Here is a 21,488-nt window from a genome sequence, read left to right on the forward strand (position 1 = left end):
CCGCGGCCTGAGCCCTGCCGGAACCCCCATGCCAGGCCAGCCACCCGGACACAGGGACGAGCCCACCTCTGCCACAGCGGAGAACTGGCAGGGCCCGTCCTGGTTGAACACACGATCGTTGCAGGAGGCACTGTGGGGGCAGTTTAATAAAAATCCTTCTGAAAATGACTCTGCCTGCTCTGTCCACAGCTGGGTCCTGTCCTGGGGTGGCTCTGGAGATGCTCCTCACCACTGAAGATCCTCTCCCGTGCCAGGGCCTGCAGGGCACTCGGCCACCCCCATCTTTCAGACCAGCCCAGGTTTGCCCATCAGCATGGTCATCTTTTACATCCCCGTGGTCCTCGTTTCCTGTCATTCCCAGGTCTGGATCATTCCCTGAACCGCTTCTTACCTTTGCCTCTGTTACTCTCCCAGAAATACCAGTCCCTGCGATCTTCACCTGGTCAACTCCTATGTATGCGTCAAAGCCCGTCTCCCCCAGGAAGCCTTCAGGACTTCCTGCCTCTCACCAGGTTGGGCCAGGCAGCCCTTATCTATGTTCCCATGGCCTCTGGGCTTCTCTCCCTCATGAGCAGTATCTCACTTTTGTCAGATAGAGGATGGTTCGCATTTGTGCCCTTGACACTGACTAATGAAAAATTAGAGTGCTGCCGGGAATTTAGCTCAGTGGCACTGTGCCTGAGTTTGATCCCTGGTCTCGCTGGGAGTCGGAGTTAAAGAGTGCTACTGAATGCCAGCGCTCTTCTAGGTCCTGGGGACATGCAGGCACAGAGCCCAGTGTTATTGAACCTGTGCACTGCCCTGCTCACTCCACCAGCTGGCAGGTGCAACCTGGCCCTGGAGGTTGGTGCCAGACTGAGAAAGCAGGCAGCCTGCCTCATGCCATGCTGTCCCCTTCCATGCCCCGGCACTGTCCCTGAAGCCAGGAAGGGGCCCATTGCCTATGATGGAGGCCAGAGAGGGTGGGGCTGGGGTTCTGAGGTTCTTGGGAGGGTCCCAAGAAGGGGCCGGAGACAGCGAGCTGGGCTGAGGGGCCGCTAGAACATCCCGGGCATTCCTGTGCTAGCTCCACCCGAAGCCACCGCTAGGGTCTCCCATCGGAAGAGTGGGGCCGCCCAGAGCTCTATCTTCTGGGTGCCTCCGCCTCAGGGAGGTGATCGGCAAAGGGCCCTGATCCAGGAGATGGCGCTGCTGAGCTCCGGGGTGGCCCTGCAGACGGTTGACTCCCTGCCATTGTTTCACTTAATCTGCACAACAGCCCCTGGGGAAGGGCTGGCAGGTAACAGGAGGGCCCAGTAGGCCTGGGCTGTCGTGATGAAGCCCCACAGCTGCTGTGATCCCCTCACAGCTCTGGAGCCGGAAGTGGTCGGCGGCTTCTGAGGCAGCCGTCCTTGGCTGGCAAGTGAGTACCCTTGGTCCCTCCCATCCTGCAAGGCCCATCCTGAGGCATGAAGGCCCTAATGACCACCCTTAGCCTAAACGCCTGTTTAACGGCCCTGTCTCCAAGTGCAACCATACATTCTGGGGGTCAGGACGAGTGGGCACAGTTTAGTCCCTAACCAGTGACTTGCCTAAGTCTGAAAGGAAGTCTGAACTGAGAGTTGACTGAGCCAAGATCCAGGGCTCTATTTCTTGTGCCCACACAGCATTCCATACGTCCACTTTGTAGACACCCAAAATCCAGTAAGCATTCCCTGTGGGACCCCAGCTCTTGGGGACCCTGCTGGGACAGGTAAGGAGAGGGTCCCAGGGTCAACACGGCCCCAGGCACAGAGCCATGTGTGTGTGTGTGTGTGTGTGTGTGTGTGTGCACGCGCTCGTGCGCGCTCAAGGCTGACAGAACCACAGGCCTGTGTGTGTCCTCCCTGACATTTGTCCCCTTCCCCTCGGGGGCTGACTCTGTCCTCTGTCCTGGCCCTGAGGCTGGAGCTGTGTCAGCCATGGTGGGACAGGTCACTGGGGCTTCTACAGAGACAGCTGTGCCCTGGCCCTGCTGCCCTGTGGCCTACGGTCCCCCTGCCTTGGCTAGGCACAGTCCCGCCTGTCGTGAAAACTCTTGCGCTCTCCTGAAGATGCCTGGCCATGGTGGCCCCACCACACCCAGATGGGTGTCACCTAGTCCTAAGTCTATGCTGGGGATGAGGCCTGCCAGTGAGGAGGGCACAGTAGATGACTGCCCTGAGAGGGACACGCACGTGCACACACACACACACACACACACACACACACACAGAGGAAACTGCCTTCCCCTCTTGGCAACTGGACTGTGTCTGAAAGTCTGGTGTGACATGGTCACCATGTGCATGCTCAAGTGGCCAGAGTCCAAGACTGGCCACCTTCTGCTGGGCAAGTCATCTGGAGTGTTGAGGGCGAGCTACAGGGACAGAAAGGAGGCCCAGCCTTTGCACGAAGGTCCCATGGAACAGGACTTAGGGGAGAGAAATCCTGACTCTCAACAGTGGCTTTCCCTTGACCCCATTGTGACACTGTTTTCTGGGAAACATTAGTTTCTGAGGCAGCATCTCCAGAAACCGCCTTTGTGCAACCCACGCAGCCCTGAGTCAAAAGGGAACTCAGAATCTAGATTTCAAGGTTAGAAACCTATTCAGCAGCACGGTGGGAAAAGCCTGACCTTGGAGCAGGAGGCCTGGGATCCAGGCCAGCTGGAAGCCCTCAGCTAGTTGCTTAGCAGCCTCCTGCCTCAGTTTTTTGATTCTTAAAATTCGAATGCCTGTTGGAGGAAGTCAGCAGCTTCCTGGGCAAGAGATGGCAGGAGCCTCCCATCTTTTGGTAAAGGTTAATAGCAGAGGCACTGGCAGGTACAGTTATAGAGATTGTTCAGCACCAGGGACGCATGGCTAAGGCAGGTCTACAATCCAGTCTGTGCTCTGCCCATCCTGGGCTCTGCCCATCCTGGGCTACAGTCAGCCATGGGACAGTGTCTGCCCTGCGGTGCTATGTCCAGTGCGGCTGAACACTTGAGGACTTGCTGTGCCTTAGGGATACCTTTTGGCTCTGTGACCAGGGTGATGACGGAAGGCACAACAGCATGGGATGGGCCCTGAGGGTATGGAGAGTTTGCGATCCCCATGGAGGAAGCAGAGGCCTCCAGAGCTGGGCTGGAAGAAATGAGATGGCTGGGAGACCACTCTCCACTGATTGCTTACATTTCTGCATGCCTGGGGAAGAAGTCATGACAGTTCTTCTTCCAGACTCCTTTTGAGAGTGTTTGAGTAACCTTGGAAGATCCAGATCATTTTTCCCTTCTGGGAAAGAGGTACTTTTTATTTTTTTTAATAAAATTACATCTCTCCCTTAAAAAAATAATGTCTCCTCCTCAGGTTTGCTAGGAGCCTTCTTGAAGAGTTTGTTTCTTAAACTGGAGGCTTCTAAGCCATGTCACAGATCTATCTGTGCACAGACCCTACGTGGGTCCATTTTTGTGGCACCCTCAGAAGATGGCAAGAAGCAGCCTCAGAAAACATGAACTTGAGCCGCCATCCCTGCCATGTGCAGTGAAGTCCCTCGCTCTGTCCCAGGGGTCTCATTTCCTCCCAAGCCTGTGGAGCTGTGGCTGGCTGTCTTGCTAGCTTATAAAATCCACTCAAACTTCAGACTCTGACAATTTCTGACAAGGAAGAGGGAAGACAAGTGGAAATCACAGCTGTTAGGAGTACTGGCCATTTTAAGGCAAAGCTCAAGACAAGAAGCAGGAGGTAAGGCTGCATTAGGAAGCTGGGTTGACCCTGTGTGGCACCACAGGAGCCTGAAAATGCTCCACCCACACAGCACTGGATGGAGGGGCCATGATGGAGAACTGAGTCCCACTGCAGCAGCCCAGGGACAGGTGGTGGTATCTGGGCACGTGCAGGGGTGCAGAGAGCAAGATAGGAGATTACGGCATGGCAAAAGCCAGCTGGAAGGGCTGGGATATGGCTCACAGTGGCTCTGCACCTTCCTGGCAAGCTCAAGGTCCTGAGTTCAATCCCTGGGACCATGGGGGTGGCGGGAGAGCTGGCTGGGGAAGTAGGCTGGGAACTACAAGATCTCAGACACATGTGCAGAACAGAACACTGAGCAAGTTTTCGATAGGATGGCCTAGACATGATGTCAGCTGGAGACGTGGAATCTTACATGGCCTCTCAGGACCTAGATGTAGAAGTCTTCATGGTTTCCTCGATATAAAATACAGCCATGAGGAACCTGTGCTCTCATATCTTTCCATGACAATCCACCCTATGTTTCCCAAATGGAGCATGTATTTTATCTATGCTCTTACCTTCTTTTTCTATTAATTTGGCCCAAACTCACTCTGCAGAGCCAGTTTCACTCTTCACTTCTACTTTCTTGAATAAACTTTGCCACTGCTTTTTGCTCCTTTTATTCAATTCTTTGTTAGAGGTGAGAAGTACCTGGAATCCAACTCCAGAAGGAGACATGAGCAATCCAGAACCCAGTAAATTAAACCCAGTTTAGTTGGCCAGCCACTTTTTAGAAACAAGCCACCCAACTACAAGAGGAGAGCTATCTTTAGGAGATGGTGAAGATGTAAATTGAGCAGCGTGTGGTGGTTGACTGGAGGGTATGAGGATCCTAGAAAACTTCCAGAGTTCTGGCATGGCTGCCATGCCTCTGGGTGAGACGGGACCACAGGCAAGGGCCCAGGTCCCATCAGCTTTGGGTGTGAGGATGCAAGGTGCCTGTAGGAACCTGAGTTGTGGTGCACGCATAGATGTAGAAGGGGCAAAGCCTCAGTCCTGGTAAGGGTCATGTCCCAGGAAGGCCTGGCCCAGGGTCGCAGAGAGGAGGGTGTCTGCCCCTGGGAGGTCCTTACCTGTCTTGTGGCAAGGCCACTCCCAGACCTCCTGGCTGGCCTGGTGACCATTGCCCATGAGAGCCTGCAGCCACCTTTGCTGGCAGACCTCTCATAGGTGAAATGGGGTGACCAGTTCCCTGGGGACATATGGCCCCCAAAACTAAAACAATGCACTGCATTATTTGAAAAAGAGCCAAGAAACATGGAGAAAATGATCAAAGGTGTGGGAGAACCACCAAAGTCAGGGCTAGAAAATCTCCGAAACAAGACCGCAGGTGCGTCAGCTTTCTGTCACTCGCTGTCACAAATATGGGAGAGCATCGACTTCTGGAGAGAAAGGGTTTAGTTTTGGCTCACAGCTTGAGAATTTCCTGTCGTGATCCATTGTGTCAGGCCTGGGCCAGCACATCACAGTGGACCAAAGTGACAGGGAAAGTGGCCATGGCACAAGACCTTCCACAAGGCCCTAGCTCCTAAAGTTCCCACCACCTCCCAGACCACCGTGCTGGGGACAAGGGCTTTAATACACAGGCCTCTGTGGTGTTTAACCTCAAATTGTAGCAACAGGAAGGGAAAATCAGAAAGAAAAGAATCACTTCAGAGACGAAGTCCAGAGTAGGAGGGTTATGGGCTAAACAAACACAAGAGGAAATACTCAAATAGGAAAAGATGGAAAATAAATGAATTATTTTAGTAAATGAAGGCTACCGAAAGCATGTCCTATGAAAGAAAAAAGATAAATTTGGCTTTACTAATATCAAAAATACCTGTGTGCAAAAGATACTGTTAAGTAAATGTAGAGGCAAGCCATGGACTGGAAGACCAGTATTTATAAAACATATAGGATAAAGGATTTATATGCAAAATACACAAAGAACTCTTGATTTTATCAATTGAGAAAACAACTTAATTTTATAATAAGCAAAATATCTGAACAGATTCCTCACCAAAGAAGATATACAGACGGCAGATAAGCATATGGAAAGATGCTCAATTTGACTTGTCTTTAAGGAATTGTAAATTAGGACAATCACGTAATACTACATATGTGTTATCAGCTTTCCATTACCAAACAAAATACCTGTGATAATCAACTTATAAAGAGGAAAACCTGAGCTGAGGGTGGTGGTGCATGATTATAATCTCAGCATTCAGGAAGCTGAGGCAGGAGGATTGTGAGTTCAAGAGCTGCTTAGGCTACAGAGATCCTATCTCAGAAAAACAAAACTATAACAGTAGAATAAAATAAAACCATAAGAGGAAAACTTTATTTTGCTCACAGTTTCAGTCTGTGCCTGATTGGCTCCATTGCCCTGGACCAGTGGTGGCACTGGCCTTCCTGGCAGGAAAGTGGGTGGAAGGAACCCATTCACATCATGGCCCCGCACAAAAGAGAAGAAAGATTGGGGTCCCATTATCCCTTCTGAGGACACACCCCCAATGATCTATGACCTCCCACTAGGTTCCACCTCTTAAAGGTTCCATCACCTCCCAGTAACACCAAGCTGGGGACCAAGACTCTAACACACAGGCCTTTAGGGGACAGAACAGTGGTTGCCCAGGGGCTGAGGGTGAAGGGAAGGTTAAGTAACTGAAACAGAGAGGACTTTTAGGATCAAAATATTATGGTGGATATTTGACATTAAGCATTTACCAAAACAGAACTTTCCAGCATAAAGAGTGAGCCTTATTGTGAACAATTTTAAAAATAGCCCTTAAAAGGTCAGAGAATCCCAGAATTCCAATGCAGTCTGCTACAAAATAATCCAACTATATTATGGGAGGGAAGGAGCCCACTTAAGGAATTTTGGGAATGAATGTATCAGAGTAAAGACAATTACTTAAAAAGTAACTATACGTAAGGACTGTACTGTACTTGAAAAAACTGTCCCCCAGTGGGGAACCATTCTGATACAGCAACGCATGTATACTGAAATCAAACAATTAATGAAATGGATGGTGGTTGGTGGGTGCCATGTTTGTCCCTGATGAAGCAGGAGTTTAAATATAAGAAAGGACAAGAAGCTAGAATGATTACACATGATAATGGCTTGTAGACATGAGTATAAACTTATGCATAGTTTAATACAGAAGCACAGGGTTCGTGAACTACAGGTGTAAATATCCACGAGCCCACACAGATATATGTCTTGATTTTGGACTTCTCAACCTTCAGAGCTGTGAGAAATAAAGTTCTTTTGTTAACAGGATATTCAATTAATGTATTTTATTATAGCAAAGTAATTTCGCTTACAGACTGAAATCTAATACAAAATGATTTAATTCAAGGGACAGAAAGCCCATTTTTACTGGGGTTTTATGAGGAGGGAAAAGGCCAAATCACTGTGAAGTATGAAGCTGTTTTTCATCTGCTTTTCATTTTGTTTTGCTTTTTTTTTGGTACCGGAGATCGAACTCGGGTCCTCGCGCTTGCGAGGCAGGCCACTGGACCACTGAGCTAAATCCCCGGCCCTTTCATCTGCTTTTCATCTTTAGAACATTAGCAATCAGACTCTGTATTTATTAAATCATTAAGTATACTTTCATTCCTCAGAGGAACAAATGAGAAGAGAGAGCAAGGTCCTGGGGTTAGTCAGCAGTTCTAGAAGATAAAGGGATAAACTTCTTACCGCTGTATCTTCAGGCTTAAGGTTCTCCCTTTTAAAAGTGCACTTCATGGTATTTGCTTTTCTTTGACCATCAACCAGCCCAGGCTTCTCTCACTGCTAAGCATCAGAGACAACAAAGGCAGAGTGCTTCCCTAGAACCTCAGACAGTGAAGTTCTCTATCCTAGAGTCACCTGCACAGCCATAAGAAAGTAAGAGAATCTGTTGGTGCTGATGAAAAATGGGCCCATTAGAAACAGAAGTGTCACCCTTGAATATATCAGACATAATGTTATTTGCCAGCATCTCAACTTCCAGTCCCTAAGCTCAAGAGTTACAGGAGCCACACACATCCAAACAAGATAGGTACACAGAGACGGTTCATCAGAGCATCTGGGTTTAGTTCAGGCTACTTTTTTTCTTTGTTATCTGTCCACACAGCCATATTATGGTTTAAATTGAGTTGTCCCTCAAAATCTCATGCGTTTGGGGCTTGATCCCAACTGCAGCAATGTTCAGAGGTGGGGCCCACGGAGGTGAATGGATCGTGAAGGACCTAACCTCATCACTGATAATCGGTTGGTGAGCTCCTAGCTGAATGGACTAGTAGCCAGCAGGACCCAGTTAGAGGAGGCAGGTCAGTGGGGTGCACCTTTGAAGGGCCTATCTTGTCCCTGGCCCCTTTCACTCTTTCCCTTTCTCTCTGCTTCCTGGCAGCCATGAGGTGTGCAAATTCCCCCATCATGCCCTTCTGCTATGGTGTTTCTGCCTTTGAGCCACCTGACCATGGACTAAAACCGGGAGCTGATATTAATTTCCTTTTCTCCTTTAAACTGTGAATGTCAGATATTTTATCCCAGGAACAGAAAAGTGACTAACATGAGCCATCTAGAGGTTTTTGGGTTTTTTTGTTTTTTACAATTTGAGACACAATTTACGCGCTATGTGATTTCCTCCATTTAAAGTAAAATAAGCCAGGTATGGTGGCACACGTCTGTAATCCCAGTACTCTGGAAGTTGAGCCAGGAGAATTGGCATGAGTTCAAGGCCACCTGGACAACACAGTGAGACCCTATCTCAAAAAAAAAAAAAAAACAACAGACTGAAGTGAAATATTCGAGCTTTTCAGACAGATGACCCTTGAACAACACAGGGGTTAGGGTTACCAACTCTCAATTAGTTGAACATTTTTTAACTTGCCTCAAACCTAACTACCAAGAGTCTGCTGTTGACCAGAAGCTTTCCTGAGATGTCTACACATTTTATATATATTAAATCCAGTGAAAAACACACAAGAGGAAAGATCACTCTTTACTGTGACCATTTACTGGAGAGGTAAAGTCCCTTAGAAATGGCATTTTAAGTGGACGTCACACTCTTGAACTGCACAATCATCACAGTTCGGTATGGACCGTGGCTAGCTTTATCCACTATTTCATATCACGTTTGTTTACATTTCTCTCAGCTGTAAATGGCAAGATGTGTGGTCTTGTGTTGGTTGGTGTTTTGATTTTAACTTTTTATAATAGATTTGTATATATTTGATAGTAATGACAAAGTATATATATATATTTTTAACGAATCTATAGCATCTTTTTCTTAATTTTTTCATATTTCTAGGCTACACAAGTCATCCATTTTTCCAAATTCTCTCAAATCTCCAAAAACAAATCTGTGCATAAACAGACCTGGACAGTTTACGTAAATGTTATGGGTTGACTGTGTATTCAAAGCTATACAACCATTTCCACTTTTATAACATTTTCATCATCCTCAAAAGAAACCTGATACCCCTCAGCAGTTCACTCCCCAGTTCCCTCTGCCCCTGGTCTCTGGGCCCACTGAACAGCCCTGTCTCTACAGATTTCCATATTCGGGGCATCTCATATAAATAGAACCATGTAATATGCAACCTTGGCTGCTGGCTTCTTTCAATTTTCTCAATGCCGTAGCAAGCATATGCACCTCATTCCTTTTTGTAGCTGCACAACATTGCACTGGCTGCAGTTAGCACAGCCTTCACATCTTTAACAAGCCCACTGCAGGACCTGTGCACTGAGCCAGGGAAAAGGGACAAACTGAGCACCTGCGTGTGGTGTCAGCCGGGCCCGACATCATGGTCAGAGGGGCACGGACTGCCCATGTGCCGAGTGGGGACAGGGAAGCTTCAAGGGGTGAGGGGCACTGCAAGACCAGCCGAGGGTCTGTGCCGATGCAGGGAAAGGCATTCTAGGGCAAGAGGAACAGCAAGGGGTGAGTGCTTGGGGGCTAAAAACTCCACAGAGTACAAAACTGCAGATGCCAAGAGAAGGAGGGAGAAGCACAAGGCCAGGAAAAACAGGAGACACAGGCCAGGAGCATAAATGATAGTCAGGGACCAGAAATGAATACTTGATTCCAATTATAAATCTTTATTTTTTAAGACTTGTCCATTATTGCAGAATAAAATACAAAAGCCATCAAAGTTACAATATTTTCTAAAAATAATTTTCCATTTGGGGGCTTACAGTCCTCTTCAGTAAAGTCATCTGAAGACTTCAGAGAGGTTTCAGCTTCAAATTTCTCAGAGCGAAGATTCTCTCACTGGCTACGGAAGCCCCAGTGAACCTCTTGCTCTTGAAAACGAATGGGCAAAAAAACCTCTTAAAAAGCAAATGAATCTTTCTCAACACAGCTTTGTCCACCCCACTGTGGCTTCTTCAGAGCTTCATACACATATCCTGTGGACTGGGCAGTTAAGGAGGGCAGGGGTCCTGTAAAAGAGGCCTGGGGCAAAGCCGGGCGGCCTGACTGCATTCTCCGTGGGCCCCAGCAGCCAGGCTTCCTGCTGGCCCCACCTCCGCAACCTCTGGGGAGCACATTTTAAGGGATAGTGTCACACGTGGAGAAGCACTGAGAAGGCAGCTGTTCAGTAGTAACCGAGGCACACCTTGTCCATGGACGACTTTATCCTGTTGGAGACAGGAAGAAGAGCTTGGTGGGAAGGAAGACACGCAATCCCACGTGGAGCAGTCACTGGGGACAGATCTGCCCGACACTGTCACTGAGAACTCAGCTGTCCTGCATCCTGGCGGCCAGTGTCTCACTTGCACAAAGGACAGCCGCATTCTCCCTGCCATTTTCAGAAAGACACCCACTGTTCAAAGGTTAGTGCCACTTTACCTGTCAGATGGATACTTCTTCTCGCACAGGTTGACCAGGACGTACAGGTGTCTCAGGGCATATTCGTACTGGAAGGAAACAACGGAGAATCAAACATCTCAGCTCACCCGGCAGTCAGCTCTTAAGCTCGGGATAGCTCCCCCTTCTGCAGTCACAGGGACAAAGCTTCTCAGCCAGGGGCTCACGGGTCCCCTCTTCCTACTGATAATCCGGTGATATTTACAGACCCTCTCTCGAGAAAGACAAACACACGCAAGAGTCTGCACAGAGCCTGCTATCGTGTCTCAATCTGAACTTCCAACCTCTCCCGGAACTCTGACTTCACTCTGGAAACCCCTGAGCTGGACCACACTGGGTAGGACTGAAATAACCAGCAATGCTTATCTTAGAACTCCCGAGGAGCTGGATACAACCACAAGGAAGAGGATTCATTTTAAGTAATTCTAGAGGGCAGGAAAGTAAGACCAGGGATAAAGTACAGTCACCGCAGCTCTGCCCTACTGCAGTATGAACGCTGCCCTGGACAGGAGGCCCAAGGCAGAGCATGGCCGGGTCCCAGTGAAACCTCTTATACAAAGACAGGCTAAGGGGGAAGAAGAGAGTTTGGACAGGGCTTGATCTGCAGGCCACGGTTTGCCAACCTTCCTCTAGCAAGATCCAAGCATCCCACAGAAATGGGCACCAGGCTTTCAACTCTGACTTTCTACCTTCAGCGCAAACTTCATTTTCCCTCCCCGTCTACTAACTTCAACCATACGTTGTGGGGAGGGCTCACGAGGGACCCAGTAGGGAGGACACACATGTGGCTCGTGAGAGACAGGTTGAACCAGCAGAAAAGAAGTTATGTGCCCTTCAAAGCCAGTGTTAATGGGAGCTGTTATCCATGACACTGAGCTACTCTCCCGCCCACTGCTCTGGGCCAAGACCTAGTTGTGAACTTTCATCTCCAGCTAAGACCCCTGAAATGAGCCCATTGCATCCTCATCCCAGTGGACCCTCCAGAGGCGATCTGTGGCAGGCAGCAGAGGTCAGCCTTGGGGTTCAGGGGCGGGAATGCTCCCCTCACCGTGGACGAATGCCAGTTGAAGCAGTGTGTGCGGAAGTGTGTCACGGTCTCCTCGTAGCAGTCATGCTCCGTGAGAGGGGCTCTCTCAGTCAGAAGCCTCTCGGTCGCAGCCTCGGACCCTGCCAGCAAGAAGACGATCTTACGCACCGACTTCTCAATGAGGTGCCGAACCTGCGGAGAAAGGATTCTTCAAGATGTGGTGCCCTCAATGCAGCTTCCGGGACCCACAGGGTGCTCAGCACGTTTAAAGGCTTTCCACACCACCCTCGGAGCTGCGAGAGAAAAGTTCTGTGACAGCTGGGACAGCCTGCCCTCTAGGGTCTCCCAGCACAGTGGAAACGTCTACAGCTAATACCCAAAGCAAGCTGGAGACTCATCCCAAGAAAGGCAGTGCATGTGTCTGGGCCCCCTCAGCTGGTTGGTTCAGGAAACTATGGATGGTTAGGCAGAGGGCACAGAGGGGCTTCACTTTCTTCCCAGGTGGAAAACAGCCTCTTCACCAGGACATTGCTCCACAGTGACCTCACTTCACAACCAAGTCTCCGCCTCACCCTTCTCTGGTGAAGCCTGTGTCTGTCAGGTCTGAACTGCACAGATGTACACAGCGCCCAGAACCACAGGGCCCGAGAGCTCCTCCAACCTCCGGGAGCCTTCCTTCCTCAGCTTTACATCTGTGTAAGGCTGGATTCTCTTCTGATGCTTCAGGAGAACCATCAGAGCCCCACAGAGTAAACACAGGAGTGGGCAGGAGAATGCAGCTGCCTCCCGGAACCTGGGCCAGGCCTGACAGATTTGTAAACACAGCAAGCAATCACTATCTCAGCTGTGGAAAATGGTGATTAAATACACGAACACAAAATGGGCTTATGGTTACTTCAGAATGAGTTCAGTGGGTTTTTTTAAAAATCTGTTTTCATTTCTTATCGGAATTCTTTAATTGCACAAGAATGTAGTGATGTAATAGTTACCAGGAAAGTGGAATCTGGTAAGAAGCACTCAGGCTTAGAAACAGTTTTCAAATTTGCAGCAGATACCAGATAAACCCTGTATGATTTATATAGTTGTCCAAGCAAATACAAGAAATTCCAGTTCAGTTTTTTGTTTTTGTTTGTTTGTTTTTGGTTTTTCGAAACAGGGTCTCACTATGTAGTTGAGACTGACCTGGAACTCACTGTGTAGCCCAAGCTGGTCTCGAACTCACAGTGATCCTCCTGCTTCAGCCTCCCAAGTGCTGGGATTACAGGCGTGCACCACCACACCCGGCTCAGTTTTTAAGAACTATCAAAAAGACAAGGATAAAATGCCCTTTTGGGTCATTTTAATTTCAAACATGGTAAGTTTCAACAGACATAACCCACCAAAAACAACAGCTCTTTGGGATCAATAATTAAAGACTGTAATAGGAAGGAAAGGGCTAAAGGCATAGGGAAAGTGGGAAGGGTAGGGGAAAGGTAATAAGGGAAAAGAAAAAAATATGAGAAAATGAAAAAATGGAAATAAAGTGTTTGTAAATGGGGAGGGGAGGAGGGGGTGAAAGGAGGACAGGGACAAGGGGAAAAAATGAGAACCAAGACCTGTCATGTAAAGGTACAAGATCCCAATAATGAATGTAACTATACTGTAGACCTAAAATGTACCAATAAACTCAATGAGGAAAGAATAAAATAATAATTAAAGAGTGTAAAGAGACCCAAAACTAAAAAGCAGGAGTGTCAAACTCTATTTACACCAGCTAAAAAGGTGTTCTAAACTGGTTGTGATGGCATACACCCATGATCTCAGCACTTGGGAGGCTGAGGCAGGAGAATCGCTATACTTTGAAGGCCAGACTGGGTTACTAAATGAGTTTAAGGCCAGCCTGCAATATTCAGCAAGACCCTATCTTAAAAAATAAATAAATATAAATATATATATCTATCTTGGGTACACATGCTGTCACATGTACGGCATTCCCTTTTGGAGACTACTTAGATAAATGCACTTAAAACACATAGTTATTTAGTTTTTTGCTTTTATCTTTCCTAGAAAATCCAAGCCAGACTTCAGTGCATTAATCGCCCTACTATTATGATGATGGAACCAGTGTTAACACAGATTTGTTTGCTGGAAGGAACAGGCAAGCCATTTGCCAGGAACTCAGCGAGGGCCCAACAATCATCTGAAAAATAAATCTGCCAGTGTTTAATCCATGGTTGAGCTACTACGGAGACCCTCAGCAGTGAGGACAGCCCACACACCTGTGAAGGGCTTATGCCCATGGTTGTCCGACACAGCAAAAATTCTTTGTGGATTGGATCTTTTAAAAACTGATTAGCTAACAATGCAATAAACTTCAAAACAAAAATGCCTTCTTAGCAACAGATGTCTTCAAGAAACAATGTCTTCTATAGCCACGGCCATAGCAGGATTCAGGAGAGGGGCCCCCACAATCCTTTGCTCCTCACACCCCAGAGGCCTGAGCTCATTTCCTAATGGAGGACAGAAGCGCCTCTGCTCTGCACGCTTTCTTCTCCTCACATAGCGCCAAGGCTGGTTTCCTTGCCCACCTACTCTCGTGTGCAGCAGGGGGGATGACAAGTTCTACCAGCTGGCTCAGAGCATTGCTGGGCACCCATCAGCAGCAGGCAGGGCCCAAGCTCTCACACACTGTGCACCTCGGCTGGGCACAGCCCCACGAAGGTCCCTGTGAGCACTACTTACATCCAGATGTTGCTGGATCTGCTTAATGAGACTCTGGGACTTCTTCCAATCATTGGTGCTCATCAGTTTCCTTTTCATGATCTCCAGGGGCACTTCCGGGCTCGGAGTGAGGTCAAGGTGTGTGACCGGAGGCAGAGAGACTGGGGCACCGGCTTTGTGCTTCACTCCTTGAAACTGTATCACTTTCATGGCAGAGATGGACTGGAAAGAGAGAAAAAAACTGGCTCAGATGGAAGGACCAGATATGAGGAATGTCCCCTGCATCCATCCCTCTGAAGAAGACTCCTGTGGTTTAGCAGTCTCAGTCACAGCCTAAAAACATGAGGTGAGCCCCCAGCAGTAGGCAAGGTAACACATTTGGGCACCTGAGATCTACCAATGAGAAACTTCAAAAATACCTCAACAGCTCTGCTTTCACACATGACGACAACCACTGATCCACGGAAAGTGGGGCTGGGGCCAGAGCTGTTTGGATCCCTGGCAACCCTGGACTGTGCTCAGCTTGACCCTAAGGACCAGCAGCCAGAGGTGGTGAGCATGTGTCCAGATTGGAGCTAAGAATGGCACAGCCAGGGCACAGAATGGCCGGGCTGACACTCAGCTCCAGGCCCCATGTGCCTCACAGGTTAGCAGACTCTCGGCCACCAGGGGAGAAAGGCTGTATGCATTCTTGTCCCCCAGCCAAGCAGCAATCCTCTACCAACAGTTCCAAAACTAAAACTGAAAACACACAAATATTCACAAACACGAAATTTGGAAATGATCTGCCACCAAATACAGCCAATGCTGAGGGTGATGTAAGAAAAAGAAAATCCCAGGGCAGAAGCCACGGGACCAGGGCAACAACACCTGCCCTGCGCTTCCTTCCCCTGCCCCGTTCTTTCCCATGCCCATGGCCCCAGGGTACTGGGCACACTTCCTGCATCCCATAGGCTCACAGCCCCTATTCTGCAGGGAAGGGCTGATGGGCTGGACTTTCCCTGCCCTCTCCTCTCCTAGAAGGCCGGTGCTGCACAGAAAGCTCAGATCCCAGAAGCAAGCTCTCAGATGGTGAAAGCTGCTGTGGAACGCAGCACCAGGTGTGCCAGCCCACTGTCACGCACACACACCATGGGCTTCCCCAGAGTCACCCCTCCTGCTGCACAGGAGAGTAGGTGGGCAAGGAAACCAGCCTCAGCACTGTGTGAGGAGAAGAAAGCGTGCAGGGCAGAGGCGCCTCTGTTCTCCATTAGGAAATGAGCTCAGGCCTCTGGGGTATGAGGAGCAAAGGATTGTGGGGGCCCCTCTCCTGAATCCTGCCATGGCTATAGAAGACATTGTTTCTTGAAGACATTTGTTGCTAAGATGACACTCACAGCCTCAGAGGGTCCCCAGATGGACTGGCCACGCAAGGCAGAGCTGTCCCTCCTCACCACCCTCACCTGGATCCATTTTGCTTCACCAAGAGATAAAGGTTCCAGGTGAGGAGCAGGGAACACACACTCACCTTATTCCCGTACTGCATGACGTGGCTGGTGTTGGTGTGGGACTTCACCAGCTGATACTGCTTGTGGAGTGTCTCCTTGCTCAGATCCTCCTGTAAAAGGGAAAGTGAGGGCCTGCGGGACCAGAGCCTGACCATTCAACTGCAAGTACATGGCAGGTCCCCAAGGTCTCACCATGTCCGAGTCTTCCATCCAGTTGACGCTGTACCAGTCACCCAGGTACGTGGACCTCTGCTCATCATAGTAGCAGGCATAGGAGGACTCGCTGGGGTTGGCAGCTGTAGTTGCATAAACTACAAGGAATCAAAGGGATCTTTGAGTCACACTCTATGCCCCGCCAGGGACTGCACAGGAAGCTGGGTCCTTCCTTCTGCCCTGGTGAGCTTGCATCCTGCCTGCCACCTACCTATACAGCACAGGACAGGGACGGGGGATGGGTGAACACAACTGTGACCAGGCTTCACTAACTGTGCAGTTAAAGTGGAAGAAAAGAGAAGCCAATGACAGTCTGTTCACAGCAATAAGGAAATGAAAATGCTTTTTAAAAAAGGAATAGCGACGTAGCTCAGTGGTAGAGAGCTGGTAGAGAGCTTGCCTAGCATGCATGCCGCCCTGGCTTCTACCCCCAGCACTGAAAAAAAAGCAAATGCACGTGCTTAAACATCCTGCTGTATTAGAAGAATGCTGACAAACTTAATAGTTCAGGAGGTCAAAGGTAGGCCTAATTTGGTTTCCAGAGAGACAGGGTTAACAATGAAACATTCAGATGTAGGCTGAGGATGTGGGTCAGAGGTGGAGCGCTTGCCTAGCATGGGCGAGACCCTGGGTCCAGGGTTCAATCCCCAGTAACACCAAAAAAATTCTTTAAATGGAATATAATTTTTTAAATATTCAGTAGGACTAAAACTTTACAATAGCTGCCATTCACTCTGTTAGGCCCAAGAACCATGGGCTCAGAATTGTGCTGGATGCCATTCTCGTATAAAATGTAACTCCGCAGATGGGGACAACTGAGGTCAACCGACATCACCCGCCTGAGTGAGACCCAACAGCCAACGACCAACACATCAAAAGGACCATGTGTTCCACAGCCCAAGTGCTTTTGGAGGTAAGAACTTTGCTAGAACCTGGAAATGCACAGAGAAGCTCGCTCCAGAATCTTCTTCCCCTGACTATACTAGTCCTGAAGGACCTACCACAGCGCAGAGCACATCCTCGTGTCTGCACACTAGGCTGCCTGTAAGGCCCTCCTCTGGGCACACTTGCTTCCTTCCCATCAGCAGTGTCTGAAGACGACCCACTGCCCCCAGCCCCATACCTACCGTTGATGTCCTGGGGCAGGTGGTTCATCATGGAGCCAGACTCACAGGCTTCGATGTAGAACACCATCTGGCAGGCAGACAGACAGGTGAGCCCCGCCCAGCCCGGCCACCACTATTGGGCTCTGACACTCCCGCCATCCACGCTGGAGTCTTTCACTTTGGCTTTAGGGAGACTAAAGAGGCTATTGCCAGGGCTATGGAAGCCACTGGACACTGCTCGCGGGGTAGAAAAATCTACTGGCTGACACAAGGCAGGAAATATGAGGCCATCTGATGCTAAGGAAAACAGCTGCACCACCCCATACAGGAAATGGTTCCAAAGGCCATCTTTCTGCCTTACCATCTTGGCTATCCCCATCCTCCCCCTCCATGGTTTCTAGAAAGGGTGCCAGAGAGGTGAGAGGACCAAAGTGGAAATAAAATAATAAGGGTAGTGGTAGGGATAGTCTTCTTCCCCAACTGCCCAAACCCGGAGCTCATCTTCAGAACAGCCATCCCCAGTGTGGTCCCCAGACCTGTCTGTGGCAGCTTTGCCCTCAGACTGCTGGGCTCAACCCAGGGGTGAGGCCCATGCTGGCTAAAAAGATCTCTATGATTCTGATCAAATAGCTAAGGCTCTAGAATCACAAAATATTAATCCCAGGACACCATGGGTCAGTGCCACTTGGAAGGAAAATCCAGGCGGCTGGTCTGAGGGCTGGTCACAGGGTACGACTGGGACTCCTCTCCCGCTGCCCACCTCACGTGCCTCCCCCAAGCTGGCCTAAGGGCTGCCGCTACCTTCTGGTACATTTGGTGCTTGTGCATGTAACGGATGGTCTTGTTCAGGTCCTTGGCATGGAGCTGGGAGGAAAGAACATCAATGCTCAGAAGCACATACCCACCCAGACAAACCACAGGCTGGCTAAGCCATCGACAGAAATTCTTTTCCACCAATCCCTACAAGTAACCAGGGTGATCAGTAAAATCCCCAGAATGTCAGCTCAAGGGTCCTTTCATGTATTTAAGAAGGGAACAGGGCCGGGGATTTAGCTCAGTGGTTCCACCACCTGCCTCACAAGCACAAGGTCCTGAGTTCAATCCCCGGTACCAAAAAAAATAAAGGAAAGAAAATTCACTTCTCCATTGATAGCTCCGTGTGCTGTGTCTAGTGTAATACACCCAGCCTGTGGTGCTGTGATGTAGGGACACCAGCCAGAAGAGATGTCCTGCTTAAGACTTCAAGTTGTGGGCCAGGGATTTAGCTCAGTGGCACTGTGCCTGCCTCGCAAGCACAAGGTCCTGAGTTCGATCCCCAGTACCAGGGGAAAATAAAAAAAGACTTCAAGTTGCTATGTCCTCCACACAGACCTGCCATCTGTACAAAACTATGGTAGGACATTAGAAAACACACACCACAGGTTTAATTTCGGCATATAGGCTTTGTTTTCTATTTTCCACATTAGACTTTAAAATGGTAAGAAAAATGGCCAGGGGTATAGCTCAGCAGTAGAGTACTGGCCTAGCATGTTCAAAGCCCTGTGTTCAATTCTCAGCATGCACACACACACACACACACACGCACGCACGCATGTGCACAGTTCAAAATAAAACTCACAGGCTGGGGATTTAGCTCAGTGGTTTCACCGCCTGCATTGCAAGTGCAAGGGCCCAAGTTCAATCCCCGGTACCAAAAACAAAATAAAACTCACATCATCATTAGGAAAAGCCAGTATTCCAGGTGCTCCATGGTCAGTGAAATAAATGAACACGTGATCTCGGGGACCGCTGCCAAGATAGAAGAGTGGGGATAAGAACCAGAGGATGACAGCTTCCTATTTCTATTTCCATTTCTCTGAAAGGCTGCCCGCATCAAAAAGTTATGAAGAAGTGTGAGGACTGTGGTTGCCCAACCAGGGTTGGAAAGGAACATGGGGCACTGCACGTGGCTGCCTTGCTCTGTCCCCACACACTTCTCTGTACCATCACCTCCAGCCGAGAGCCCCAAAACTGTATGTAGGCTGGAGGAGACCGCTGGCCGGCAGCCTGGTGGGATCTGGACAGTAGGTTACAGGGGGTCCTTGGAAAATGGGCTTCATCCCAGGCAGCCACATTGCCCAGCTAGGTCACCCCCAGTGAGCAAGGAGGCAGGACGCACAGCCCTGCGCCTCTCCTCTTCTTTGCACCCCAGGGCCCTGGCAGGAAGACACGGCTTCGGGCTACAGGGACTCAGCCAGGGCGCACTTGGGTCCTGTGCACTCCCTGCACAGATGCCCCTCTCCACTGTAGCTCAGTAAGCTCAGCTCGTTCCCAGGCCTCCCTTTTGGCTAATCAGAAATTCAATCTCAGGCGCCTACCTAAGCAAATGGGAAGCGGTGAGAATCCCTGGCTTACAACTAAAGGGGCAAAAACCCTGAGTTGGTTTTCCCCAAGGCAAATGTTAGTCCTCCCCACGGGGCTGACCTTCGACCAGAGTGCAGGAGGGAAGCAAGTGGAGGTCTGCAGCCTGACCCCTGCAGGGAGTCACACCTGTCTCAGTGAGCTTCCTTGGTCATGGGACAGACCAGCGCTCCACAGGTAACAAAGAAAAGTGGCTTAACGAGACCCTGTCTCAAAATAAAAAAATAGAGAAAGGGCTGGATATGTAATTCTGTGCAAAGTCTCTGGGTTCAATCCCTAGTACTGTCCTTAAAAAGAAGAAAGGCAGGAAAAACAAGCGAAGGACCCTAGATGATGGGGTTAGTTCAGCACAGAAATGGGCTGTCAAGAGAAGCCGTGGAAATGTCACCCTGTGAGAGACACCCCTACCCGTCCTAGGCAAGCGTGAAGCCCCAGCTGTGATTTCTCTCAGATGCACACAAGAAGCAACAAGGTGAAATACTTCCCAGCCCAACGTTTACCTCTTCAGGACTTTTCCAGACCCTTTGCCCTTCACTGCCTCTTCGTCACCTTTCAGCACCGCAAGGAAGTTTTCTGGGGTCACATCCTGCACAGAACGGAGGCAGCATCAGAGGCAGCGGTCAGTCTCACCTGGACAGTTCCTGGAGCCCGCCGCAGGCCCAGGCTGCTGCCCCACACCCCCGAGAACACAGGGCACCCTGTGCGCACCTGTGTAAGCCCTGTCTTGTTTGTGGCTGGTGGAGACTCGGCAAGCCTTCCCCTCATCCTCATCACTAATAAGTCTGGGTGGAGAACACCAAGGTGCCAGCAAGAGAGGAAAAATGGCAGCAGGGAAGAGCACTCTGGAGCTACAGAGGCCAAGAGGCTTCATCCCAAGAATATTCACTGTCCTTATACAGAATTTTGTAAAACTCATACTTCATCATTAAAAGTATTGCAAGGGAAAAAAAATAAAAATAAAAGCTCACCAAAAAATCCTACTATCCAAAGTCCAAACCTTTCGTCACATTAACTACATAATAGGACCAGCTAACTGAGCATGGTGGCACATGACTGTAATCTCAGCACTTGGGAGCCTGAGGCAGGAGGATCCTAACTCAAAAAACAAATAAAAAAGAAACAAAAACTGAAAGAAATGCTAAACTTCAAATAAATGTTTCTTTGCTGCAACAACTAGATCCTCCGAAGATTATGAAAACTGTGAGAATAAACTCATTTTGGTATTGTTAAATATGTGTCACTTTATATGGTATCAATCAACTGGAGGAATAGAAACATTTTTGTAGGTGATATAGTATAATAATAATTAACCAAAATCCATGTTTAGGAAAATTTTGAGATATTGTGAATTGGTCCCAGGGCTGAGAAAGCTAATCACAGATAATCTAAGATCAGATTAATGGCAATACCTCAAGAAAATCAGGTTATTATTGAAGGAAAGATCAGGCATATAACATGCAAAGACTAGCAACTAAGTATCATTGGGCTGCAATTTATTTTGAACACTTTCCTTTTTCCCTTTTCTCTTTTAAAACTCTCATAATTGAGCAGGGCATGGAAATGCACACTCGCAGTCCCTACTGCTGAGGAGGGTGAGGCAGGAGGATCACCTGAACCCAAGGGTTTGAGACCGGCCTGGGCAACACAGTGAGAATACGGCTAAAGGCCGGGCATGTAGCTCACTGGTTCTACTGCCTGCCTCGCAAGCACAAGGACCCGAGTTCGATTCCAGGTACCAAAAACAAAAAAGGGCTGGGGAGGTACGTAGCTCAGTGACAGCATGCTTGCCTAGAATGCATGAGGTCCTGGGTTCGATACCAAGACCAAGAACAAAAACAAAAACACCTCCCCTAATTTACTCCAGAAGCACCAAATGTAAGACAAACCTGAAACACTGACTAGAAATCAGTCTAGCAAGCTTCTGGTTCTACAAATACAAGAAGGAAAGAAAA

General features: G+C 49.0%; 1 protein-coding gene across 2 annotated transcripts in view; it reads right to left on the minus strand.

The window, feature by feature from the left end:
• Positions 1-10,268: 10,268 nt before the first annotated feature.
• The window catches only part of Lgmn (legumain), a 30,530-nt gene continuing 19,310 nt past the window's right edge, over positions 10,269-21,488 (minus strand). For both annotated transcript variants that reach the window (XM_010609221.2, XM_010609222.3), the window contains 10 exons: positions 20,037-20,122; positions 18,849-18,924; positions 17,938-18,000; positions 17,158-17,224; positions 16,010-16,128; positions 15,838-15,927; positions 14,352-14,552; positions 11,652-11,822; positions 10,586-10,653; positions 10,269-10,374 (listed from right to left, as the gene is read on the minus strand). In XM_010609221.2, coding sequence (XP_010607523.1) covers positions 10,332-10,374; positions 10,586-10,653; positions 11,652-11,822; positions 14,352-14,552; positions 15,838-15,927; positions 16,010-16,128; positions 17,158-17,224; positions 17,938-18,000; positions 18,849-18,924; positions 20,037-20,122 — 984 coding nt within the window. In that variant the 3' untranslated portion in view covers positions 10,269-10,331. The remainder of the gene's footprint in view (positions 10,375-10,585; positions 10,654-11,651; positions 11,823-14,351; positions 14,553-15,837; positions 15,928-16,009; positions 16,129-17,157; positions 17,225-17,937; positions 18,001-18,848; positions 18,925-20,036; positions 20,123-21,488) is intronic.

The sequence above is a fragment of the Fukomys damarensis genome, unplaced genomic scaffold, assembly GCF_012274545.1.
Source record: "Fukomys damarensis isolate Sample0158 unplaced genomic scaffold, DMR_v1.0_HiC HiC_scaffold_21, whole genome shotgun sequence".
NCBI lineage: Eukaryota > Metazoa > Chordata > Mammalia > Rodentia > Bathyergidae > Fukomys > Fukomys damarensis.